Source organism: Rhyacophila brunnea, unplaced genomic scaffold (genome assembly GCF_057557595.1).
Source record: "Rhyacophila brunnea isolate RB1 unplaced genomic scaffold, BYU_Rbru_1.0 scaffold_12, whole genome shotgun sequence".
Classification (NCBI taxonomy): domain Eukaryota; kingdom Metazoa; phylum Arthropoda; class Insecta; order Trichoptera; family Rhyacophilidae; genus Rhyacophila; species Rhyacophila brunnea.
The window spans coordinates 21,454,372-21,467,085 of record NW_028232774.1 but is presented as its reverse complement, the minus strand read 5'-3'; the positions used below and the strand labels follow the sequence as shown (position 1 = coordinate 21,467,085).

Sequence of the window (12,714 nt, the reverse complement as noted above, 5' to 3'; positions counted from 1 at the left end):
CGCGTAGGCAACATTACTTACTGTACGCATATATGTAGGCACTGTCACGCTTTTATGTGTGTACGTCGTGAAGAGTTCCCCAAATTTATTTCCTAACTAATCGAAAACTTTTAATTTTACAGTGGAAACTCCATTGTTTGAACTTAAAGTTGATTTGTTTTGGCCCCGCATCAGATAAAGAGCAACTTTGTGAAGGAAACAATTCAGAAAATATTTCTAATAATTCCTTATCCGTGGCTGTCTCAAGCGTGTTCGCATACGATAATATTCAATTTATTTTTATTTGACTACGTATTTTTGCCGATTTATTCTTCTTGTATAGGTAAATCACTATACAGTGACACCATGGGTACAGCAAAAACGACACACATGCGAATGATCTACCCATACTATCACATATCGGAGGTAGATTACCATCATAAAAATTTTCACTTTATTGTCAGATATTGGAATAGTTTGCTGGACCATAACCGATCAGTGAGATTCAAACCATAATTTTCTGATTCACTTTCTGATCACCCGACCTTACATTATACAACCTTAAAGGTTGAATTTCAACAATTTACTACGTTTCGGAAAATTCGTCGCGACCCCTATTTTGGAAAACTCTGTCAGTGTGTGAGTTTGGTGTCGGTGTATCTTTGTCAGTGTGTGTTGGATAATCGTGGACACAACTACCATCACATAACATGTGCACATATACTAACATGTCGTTGAATATTGTTAGCGTGCGTGTAGCAAAATTCACAAAAAGTGAGCACATCTTAAAATACTATAACTACACACTATACTCTTAAAAATATTTAATTTACTGTCCTGGACTAGCATGATTTTATGTATGTTTAAATAAAATGAATATATTTAATATATGGGGTGTGTATATATATTTACCTCATATAGGCTCTTTGTTTACAAAACTGCTAAAAGGACTTGTGTGATAAATACACGGGCTACGAAAATAAGCATCACCAAATACTAGCGGTAAATGGTAGTAGGATTCTGAAAGTACATGGCTAGACAGCTAGGGATGAAAACATTAGAATAGCCACAGAATAGAGAAAACGAAGGCTTGACTTGGTCATTAGAGCCATTGTACACGGTTGGGAGAAGTGGAAGTAGAAAACCAGAAAACATTAATAAATCCAGCATTAAAATAAATATGCAATTAATGTAGCGTTATGCTTCTGCAATTCGTAACGTACCTATACAGTTGTAGGTGTATGTGTTTAATGTGAAACCAAAACGCGTGCTAACACTGACACAGTTTGGAAAACGACTATAGTCTGTTGAAATGGATTTCGTAAATACCATGACTTAATTTTTTTACTGTTGTAAATGTCCACTGTTTATAATATCTTAAAGGTATAATTTTAATTACAAATTCATCTATAATATATATTTTTATATTATTTTCCGGAAGGATGGTTTTTCGGTGTTTATAGTTCAGCTCGTGTAGTCTCAATAATTTATTGACTTAGTTTCTCGTATTATAAAGTCTCCATATAAATCTTATGGTATTTTCCATTATGACAGTTCTATATTGAACATATATAATTGCTGATAGTTTTACCTGTTGTACAAGTGAATCATTGTTTTTTCGTTTATAAGCTTCTGTCCTCATTTTTACCGTGCGTCTAAATGCGCGTACAGATAATTTAAAAATCATTGATTGTCACATCTATATATCCACCAGTATAAGTTATCCGCTGAGTGAGGGTGCCACATGCTGACATTTGACATATCATTCAATACTGTTTATACTATGATGAGCTTATATCTAAATTCAAATACCGAACGATTTATAATGGTACATATATAGTTCATATAGTATAAATCATAAATTCAATTGGTTAATTGAAAAAAAATCGATATACCTTAATTTTGTCACTATTAACCTCTATTCCTAAAATGACAGATATGCATAGTCACGTTTGGAAGTTTTTGTGTGCCTATCAACAAGATACTATATCAAATCTGGATGTTTTCATGTCTCTGTATTCTCGTATATTAAACCACTCACTGTTCACATCAAGATAAGGGGAACATTATTTTCAGTGATCTAACTGTGAGTTAAATTTATTATTACTACTCCAGTATAGAATGAATGGACAACAGATTTGATCGTGTAAACTGTAAGTTAACCTTGTATTAGAATTACAAATATTCCCGCTTATTTAATTTTTTAATAGTTTTTTTGCGTCGAGATTATTTCCACGTCGCCATTTTCCGCGGTACCATCCGAACATACTATAACCTCGTAGGAAAATAACTACCTCTGTATATACGACCTCCCATTGATGCATTCGGTCTCTGCCCATGCTAGCCAAGAGCCAGTTTTCATTTTCAGTGCGCCCAGTGCAGTCGCGAGGGTAGGACGTCTTTCCGCATCCTCCGTGCCTCCGAGTCGCTATAAAGTTTTAATATTATCTCCGCGAATCCGCGAGCCCGATAAAACAATATTCACGGCTGTCAATATAATTCGCGCGCGCGGGAAATTGCCGGCGTTCCGGATTTGAAAAATTTATTATTGTGCTTTTGTTTGATTGTTTTTTTTTAATATTGTATACGGTTGTTTGGTGGAAAGAAAAGTTGACACTTGGATTCTTTGTCTGTTTTGGACTTTGAAGTTTTTTTGTGGTATGTCGTTGATAATGTATTTGTAATATGTTTTCTCTGTAAAAATATTTAAGATAGGTGATGTTATGGTATATTACATAAGGATTTATTGTTGTTACCTCTGAGTAACTTAAAAATATATCAAATTATTTACCGTATAAGGAAACCAGTAGATCGTTACTAAATGCGATTATTAAAACTGACATTTAACTACAATTTATTATTTTAAGTGGAAGTCAGGTTTATATATAATTTAAATCACGCCATTTAATTGCTAAAACTAATATCACAGATTCTAATTGTCATAACTTAAAACTTTGTCACTCTGTAAGGTATGTACCTACTAGTTTATTTCTTTTATCTTTGTTTAAACTTGTATACATATAAAAAAGAAACAATCTATGTTCTTAAATAAATGTTAGAATGCAATATAGTGTTATTACCAATACATGCCTTTGTTCTCATTGTGTGTAAAAAACTTTTTTATAGAAATTAAAAAATAAAGTATAAAATATAAAACTGTGGGTCGCGGGCCTGAACCCGCGGCTGATTAATAAAATGTATATTGTTTTGTTGAGTATGTTTGGCTTTGTGAATAGCTAAAAACTATTCGTCGTAAAAAAAGTCTGAGGAGCGAACATGGTAAAACATGCTAATCACTATTATGTCTCATTTTATAAAAACAGTAAGTACTTACGTTCATAAAAGATTTTCTTATTATTGACTAAATTCAAAAAAAATATTAACAGAACAGACAATTTTAAATTACTTTTATTCCGTGTATAAAAACGCTGCTTGTATTAAAATACATCACTGGTTGCAATTTTCATAAACAATAAACGATTCTAAGTAAACGGCCTTGTTAAAGTACACATTACGATGCTTTATAGTCATTTTTCACGTCGTATATCTGTGGAAAATATTTAGAGGTTTTTGCAACCGCTGAAACTATTTAAATTTTTCGACAAGAGGTTTGTTTTAAAACTTTGTTTTTACAAAGTTACCCCTTTAAAATAAATTGTATCTACATAACTTTATTCCGTATACCTATATCTACGAAATTCCATAATGTACTACATTTCGTAGGCATTCCTTCAAATAAAATAAGGCATCAATTTAGAATAATCATTTTTTTTAAAGAAACGGATGCGTTTTTGAATTTTTTTTAAATTTTACATTGACATAATATATTATTTGAAAAAAAACTGACAGAAAATATTAACTTTTTATATGAAAAAGTTGGATGATCACACATACATTTTTTGCTAAAAATTCACATGAGTAGGTATAAGAAAGTTATAAAATACAATTTAATATTATTTTATTCGTGATAACAGTAATTGAAAACTCAATACACATTTATTTATTGTTTCGATTCATATTTAAAACACTGGTAAATAATAAATCAATAATACAACAATTTCAATTTACACTTCATTTCTATCTCAAGAACTATCTTTATATTATGTAATATTAAAATATTTTACCAACGTTAAATAAACTCATGTTCGATGTTTTAAATACATCACTGTCCTTTGATAATAAATAATGATGCATTCATGAACTAACACACACCAAAATAGTACTAGTAACTAAAATACAAACATTAAAAATATTTGTAAATTACATATGGACGAATATATTATTAGTGTTGCTATAACATATACATAATAATTCCTTTTAAGCACAGAATTCAATGAGTAATAATATTACTGCTATATCCGGTACTGTTTAATTCCGCATCTACGAAAATGTACTACTGACCTTTGACAATAAATTCAACGATCGCTTTGTATGTAAGTCATCTTACGCATGCATTTTGCATGCTTGTATGTATGCGTGTACTCACTCTGCCCAACTGCCTTTTTATTAAACCTGAATTTGCAAGAATTGAGCGGTCGGATTTTCTTAAAATTATATTTTCAGTGTTTTCTAACCTATTTCATATTTTGTAGAGATATTAAAATTAATTTACATTATTGTTTTCCATCATGTTATGGAAATTCATACTATTCCGACGTTTTCAACGATTAATCTTTTATAGTTTTAAACTGCTATTGTTATTATAATAATAAAAAATTTAGCATTCAATATTGATATATAACAACAATAATTTGAAGGTAAGCTAATTGTAATAAACACAACATAATCGAAAATAGTTTATACTGTGTTAACTATGTAGGTAGGTAGTGTTAAATCTTTCTACAGTGGCACCATGTGAACAGGAAAATTGCAATTATATCAGTATATCGCAATTATATCGGTATCATTTGATAGCATTGAAACATGCATTCTAGCAAATAATACCAATACTCATGCGAATCGCGCATGGTGCCACTGTAGAATAATTAACCTATACCTACCTGTCGGATAAAAATAAGTTCTTATTAATAATAAATAATTATTATTTTAAATATATGTCCTAATCTTAGACATAATACAATTATAATAAACTTGACTTGTAGTATGTACTGGTAAGTTTATTCAATGTTTCCTTTTTCACACAAGCGTTTATGAAAATCGGTAGATACCTATTTTCTATGTATTTCACACTATACTGCTTTGTTACAATAATAAATCTGAAATTGAAGAAGACATACAAAATCACTTGGTCTTATTTATAGAATTGAAGTAACTAGATTCCGCTAAACATCGGCTTATAATAATGTATCCATCCATCACCTGAGTGCGACTCCAAAATTTATTTAGTTACATTGTCCCATACAAAGCGCAACTTGAATAATATTAGTCAGATTATTTCGTATGCATTTTGCATATATACATACCAGAGTGGACTGTGTTTTAGTTGAATATATTTAGCGACTGTATGCGAAACAAGGTTGATTCAGAATCGTGCTTGCCTCAAATTGTCAACAACAAAATGCCGTTGGTAAAGTTTTAATAAACTATAAACAGGGCCCGGGAACTGGTTTTCCTACAAGTTTGCCATTAAATTGGTTTATTTACTGTAATATTGATATATATCATTAAATTTCTTCACTTACTAATAGGTTTGAGAATACATATGTAAATAAATGTTGTATAAATAAATACCTATTCACAAAAAATGCATTAATTCATAACTATAGTAATAATATTCAGTTTTGTAAGATAGTAATTCAATGAAATTGTGTTTCCCATTAGTTCAGTGTTTAGTTTTTAGTTAGAATAAACAGTGTCCTAATTCACGAATTATCTTCATAAGCCATTATATATTAATTTTATTATATTGTCAGTCTTACAAATACCAGTACAAAGCAATTAATTTATTAATAAATTGCTATTGGCGAAGAAATAATTAATACACTAATGAATAATCGAAGTAAACCCATCCAGTTATGTAGATTACTAAAGACAGCTTATAAAATATTATGTACCATAACATAATATGTATTTACCATCTAAATTAAGTATAATTATGTTTATAAATACTATTAGGTATTGTGCGTCTGTAGTCAAATGGTGGATCAAAATTACATGTGTATTGTTTAATGTGTGTTTGTATCCGGAATACGAGATCTTTATGTTGGCGCGAATGGTGATCGACAGTTTCTCGTAACATATCTATTAAAATAACCTCCATCCTATGTAGTCCCATTAGAACCAAACATGACATTATATATATATTTTTATAATAAGACTATTGCTCCTCGATTATGTAGTTTTTTTTTTAAATATTGTAAAGTATAACCAAAAGTAAGATTGTATACTTAAATATTTGTTTAATTGTCTGAATCGATAGAATATTGTATTTAATACGTTGATATATTTGTTTATAGAATCTAAAAACAGTGATATATAAAACATAAGTGGACAGAATAGTTACAAACGTTTAAACATTTCTCAAAAAAAAAAAACGATTAAAATCACTATCAGGGCGTCATGACCAATTCAAGAGTGTCGCCGAATTGAATCGGCTGGCCGTTTCATCAACCGTCCAGTTGAAGACATCTTTTCATATAAGCAGCGCTGTAGGGTCAGCTATCCACCGGCACCATCGACTGGTGTCACCGACCATAAACGAGAGAGGAGAATTCTCGACGATGGCTGCAAAACGAAAAGCGGGTGCATTGCTTCAGCATGTTCTGCCAAAGGTAAATATTTAGTTGATTAATACATTGTTATTGCATACATTACCCTTACAGCAAGTACCGGCCCAGGATTGGGGCCACAACCACACAGGCATATGCTATAGTCGCCAGGAGTTGAAAGTTTTTCTTTACGGAGTTCCGCGTTCTATCGAAGGTTTGGAAAAGAATCTCAGTATATCCTGTACCATTAGTATTAATGAGTTATCCAACATTCTAAATATTAAACATTGAGGTAACTTTTGAGGCTGTGTAGCCAAAAAACAAACTGTATATTCCACGTTATATTTTTCCCTATGGCCCATATCAGTGTTTCTTAAACTTTCGACATCTGTGTACCCCTTCTATAATTTTCGTAACACTGAGTACCCCTCGTCAAAAAAAAAATGCATACGTATACTTTAATAAGAATCAAAATATATTTATTATTTCCTTTTTTCTAAGTGAAGTTGGAAAAGGCAAGATGTATTTCTATGATGTATTTTATATAGAAATACTGTGTGGGCCCCACATGATGAATAAAATTGATAGTGTGGTATAATGATTCCCAAACTGTCCAATCCCGGCACACTAGTATGCCGCGTGCAATTGGGAAATATGCCGAAGAAATTTCTTGAAATTGATATAAAGTAGTATTTTCGTATATTTTTCTCACAAATTTGTTCTACACAAGCAAAATTTAAAAAAATGTTGGTTACGCGAATATTATTATATTGACTGTATTTAGCAATATTAACTATTTTGATTGAACGATCTCAAAAAATAGCAATCAACGATATTACATTCTTGCATTATTAAAATATAGCGTTAAAATATGTGGGGGAAAATACTATTATAAGCAAGAGTTTGTAGTTGCCATCGTAATATTAAGTTTTCTATGAATACCGATTCACCCACATTCAAAACGTTATAGAATTGCTATTAAATGACTAGTAAAATATATAAGACTGAAAAATTGATAGGTAAGTACTTATGTAATCTTGGTGTGTCGCTATAATTTAATTTTTAAAGAGTGACAGGACGTGAAAAATATTGAGAATCGCTGGTATAGTGTCTAATTAATAGCATAATAAGAGAGTATTTAGTAGGCACACAAAACTACCGTAAATACAATATTTTATTTAGAAAACAATATTATGGCATTAGGTACAGTTATTAGCCAATGCGCCATAATACATATTATTCAACAATTAAATATACAAGAAAAATATATCAACATGTATAATAAGTTAGGCATTTTTTTTAATATGTGAAGCGCTTACTTTAAAAAGCGGCTAAAACGGTTTTATGCAATTTTGAGTTATTTCAATTATTTATTTATCGTTTACTACCGTTTTAGCCGATTTTGAAACTAAGGTAGATTTTTTAATAATTTATATCGACGTATTTAACCGAGTTTTGAAATTAAAACTCAGACCATACTATGGTAGACAAATATATATATTAAAATATAATATATCTAACTCAAAATACTCGAAAAACCGTTTTAGCCGCTTTTGAAAGTAAGCGCTTCATGTAACGATGAAATAATATTTTTGAATAAAGTTGTAAATCTACCCTCACTTGAAATTTTTCCGCGTGGTCAATTATTGTTCGGATACGGATGAATCATATTTTAATTGAATAATAAAAATAAACACGCGGTTTTATAAAACGTAATTTATAAAAATTACATAACAAACCCGTTCGTTTTCTTGATCGCGAGGTATCAGGCTGACATGAAGATATAAGAGAGGCTGCATCGGTCTCAAAATGCAGTTCACCTTACTCGAGACATTCTGCAGTTATGTAGGTATGAGTACCTACGTATTATTTACGCGGCGACCTTGCGCGTTCAGTCAGTCAGTAAAATTCCCTTTCGCGGTAATATTGGCTTTATTCGAGTCGTTAGTTACCTCACACAACTTTGTGTAGGTACTTCGTAGTCCAACGTGCTAAATGTTATGTCATTCTTTTACTGTTTATTATTAAAGTATAATGAAACGGTCTACCGTAACAGCAAAGACGGTAAAGGTAGTTAAAGCTTTGAACTGATAAAGCAAAGCGTGTAAAATGGGGAAAGTCTTTTATTTTATTTGTGAACTACCTCATCCGTTTTAGAAAAAAGTTAGGTTATTCAATTTTAATCTAAACACGTGCAAGACGATGGCTAGATGGAGCGAGTCGGGATGTGACCGTAACAGAAAAAGACAGCGAGTTAAAGTAATAAAAGATGGCTATGTACTACGAAGCGTCGATCTATGCGCAGGCACCCGACCGGTGTTAAATAAAATGTGAAATATATTCCTGGCTCGCTACAATACTATTAGCCCTTCCTATTTTTTGTGCACTTTGTTTCCACTATGGTACAATTTATATGGTATTTCTTGATCTTATATTATATTCAATGTAAGACATAGATAATAATGTTGACAGGTGACACTGCCAATTCGAATATTTTTTTGTAGTTTGATAGAACTACATAAATATTGTTTTTGTTTATTTATTGGGACAAAAGAGTTCGGAATATGCCAAATAAAACAATATTAATTTTCATGTTGACACATTTTTTTTATTATTTTCAACTTATTATTGGCAACCTTTTTTGAAATTTTTTTTACGTTGATAGTTTATTTTAGCCTTATTCTTTACGATTTTAATTGATTGTTCATCTAAACAATGTTGGTTTATTGTATTAAAACTAAACACATCATACGAATGTAATGCGTATTTTTATCCCAGTGCGGCTCTGTCAAATACACCTCTAACCATACGTTTGAAACTTTATACAAATTAATCTACAATCTAAAATGACTTGCAGGTAGAGTAATCATCGGCCACTACATTTTCATAGAAAGGGGGTTTCTTCAACATCTTTGATTTTGATTACAGAATCTATGGTTATACAAAAACTTGTAGATACACATCTGGGAAAAAAACAGTGGTCAAGCAGGTCAAATTTGTTTCTTCTAAATATCGCCATTTCAGATTAGTTGTATACCATTGTATAATTAACTATTTTTTAAACAGTGCCAAAATTGTATTATATATTATATACATCAAGCATTGCTCTTAGAAATACAATATACTCGACGTTCTACCTACTTACAAAATTTAAATTATCCCAAAATGAGATATTTTTTAATAAGCTGACAGCAAAATTTGGTTAAGCCGCGTTGACACGGTCCAAGTACGATCCAAGTAGACTTGGATAGGAATAATTAGTATGAAGATGTCTCATCCAAGTGACAGCTTCATACTATTTATTCCTATCCAAGTGCACTCATATGTGACATCTTCATACTAATTATTCCTATCCAAGCTACTTGAACCGCGTCCTACTCATCCAAGTTAACTTGGATAGGAATAAATAGTATGGAGTTGTCACTTAGATAGGAATAAATAGTATGAAGCTGTCACTTGGATGAGACATCTTCATACTAATTATTCCTATCCAAGTCTACTTGGATCGTACTTGGACCGTGTCAACGTGGCTTTAGGCATATTTTCAACTCCTGTTAATGTTGCTTGAAAAAATACGATTTATTGTTTTTAATATAATAACAAATAATAATAATAGATTGTATTGAACAGGTGTTCAAAAGAAAATCGTATTTTTTATGTAAACATGTTATTATTGTTATTTCAGACAGTCGAATGCATCTTGTTTTTTATTGCACTATGCATTTTTTTATACATTCAAGAATTTGCATATTTACATGAACCGTGTCAAGATATTTTCGTTGACACTAACTGTGTAATAAACGGTGCATTGAAATTGGTTAGCGAAATTGTGATTTTTCTGAACTCGTTGAAAATTGTAGGTAGAAATCCATTATTGTGCTCGTAAATATCAAGTCGTAGGTAACTATGAAATATCTGACTGACTTATCAGATATTTGATACTAAGTATTCAATATTAAATTAATTTTCTTATTGAATAATAAAATTTGAAATTTACTGTCTGAAATGCTCTACGAATAATGCGTTTTTTTCTCATTTTTTTTATCTCAATGCTATACGGCAATCCTTTTCAGTAAAAACTGTAATACCTAACATCTCTTAATTTGTGATGTCTCGGTCCAAGAGATTTTTAAAAGTTTTTTGATACATCAATTTGCGGAAAGTCTTCAGTGTTTCCTTCTTTACAGTAGGGATAAAAATTATATAGCTTATTTAAATATGGCTGCATGAACTTAAGTGTAGTACAGCATGGTATGGAAAAGTTCATGCTGAGCTTACAATTTAAGTACAAACGTAAATAAATCGACGCTATGCGATCTAATATAAGTATTTTACTAAAAACCTTAAAAATGGGCAAGATACGAAGTTCAAAGCAACGACATTAGCTGGAAATTTTTATCGCTCAGTGGTACCCAAGAGGTACGCACGTTAAATTGGTAAACATAAACACTGCTGGATCGACGTACTAGAATGAAATATGTTTGTTGATGCTTTCATCTAGAACTAGACTGATAATGATTATGACATGGGGTTACATAATAATATGTATGTGTAAAACTTCTGTAAATTATTAACACAAATCCATGACAATTTATAAAAATAACGGGAATAATTCTAAATAATGCATAAATATATGTATACTTAAATAAATATGTACTCATAAGCATGGCCCCCACAAGGGGGGGGGGGCTGATAGGGCTCTAGCCTGGGGGGCCGGGGTGACGAGCCGAGCATACATATCACAGATAAACACAGATCACAAATTTGCTCTAATGGTAAAAAAAGTCGCCTGCGGCGCTATTTTCCTTTAATGATAATAATATTAAAACTATTTGGTTGTACGATGCAGTTTTTTACTGTGTGCCGATACTCAACAACTCCATAATTCAAATGGATGTACCTAAATACATATTAAAAATATAAAAAAAATGACAAAAAAACACCATTCAATTTGGATAACGCTACTGCAGCGCGTCACACTGACTTTACCATTAGCGATAGGTAGGGGGGGCCGCCAAAAATCCTAGCCTGGGGGCCCGCTTCAGGATGTTGGGCCATGCTCATAAGTGACTATCATTAGTTATCAGATATTTGATACGAATCAAATGATCTAATTCAGTTCAAATAAGCCTCGCATTTTAAATAAATAAAGATATGTTAAGAATGCGTACAAATTACCGCTCGGTGAAATGCTGGACGAAGAACGTTTCATTCGGTCTCAATGTTATTTAAATATCTGTTCACGGCCATAATGTATACGTATAAATTACGTGCAACACCTCATAATATATTGTCAATTTTTTGTCGAATGTCTTAAAACGAATTCTGTTGAAATCAGTACCGTATGAGACAGTTATACAATAAGTTGTTGAACTAATTAATCTGAAGTGGTATGTTACATAGATTGTAGATAATTTTAAACTCTCGTCGATAGAAGTTTATACCTAGTTGGTTTTCTATTGATGGAATCGGCACAAATCTGTGCGTTGCGTGCTGTAATCTTAAAAGCCAACCTTGAATCGTCAAGTAACATAATGCCATGCCATTTCGGTCGGTCACCGCTAGATGCAACTACTCGTATTATAAAATTACTTATTATTCAGGCTCGGAATATATTAACTAAACTCGTGGAGTGTTTCTATAGGTGGGTACAGAAATATCACAGAATAATAATGTTATGAAAGGACAGTGCTGAAGATATTGTTCTATCTATTTTCAAAAATGAACTCACGGTCTTACCCAAAGACTATAAAATATAAGGAGACTTACGCGGAAACCATCCACGACCACGTCTAAAAAACTCTACAGCTCCATGACAGCACACAACCAATCAATTAAATTTCTTAACAATTATGGTCCAGCCATCTCTACCGACTTTTCACAACCACAAGCAGCAATATTGCTTTCAAAGCCTATTTTTTCTAATACATTAGGAGACAAAAGACAGGCTACTAATTTTCTACAAAGTGCTGCCTCCGTCGATTCGAAAAAAGACAACCACTGTATTACACATATTTTCCATTTTTATTTATTTTTCCCTCTGACCCACGACGAAGGGTCATGAGTT

At 31.6% G+C, this 12,714-nt stretch overlaps 1 protein-coding gene across 1 annotated transcript in view; it reads left to right on the top strand.

Annotated features, from left to right (window-relative positions):
- The first annotated feature begins 2,345 nt into the window (after window positions 1–2,345).
- LOC147077908 (uncharacterized) overlaps window positions 2,346–12,714 on the top strand; it is a 60,576-nt gene continuing 50,207 nt past the window's right edge. The window contains exons 1-2 of the mRNA XM_085960948.1: window positions 2,346–2,637; window positions 6,396–6,710. Of these exons, the coding sequence (XP_085817074.1) occupies window positions 6,660–6,710 (51 nt within the window). The 5' untranslated portion in view covers window positions 2,346–2,637; window positions 6,396–6,659. The remainder of the gene's footprint in view (window positions 2,638–6,395; window positions 6,711–12,714) is intronic.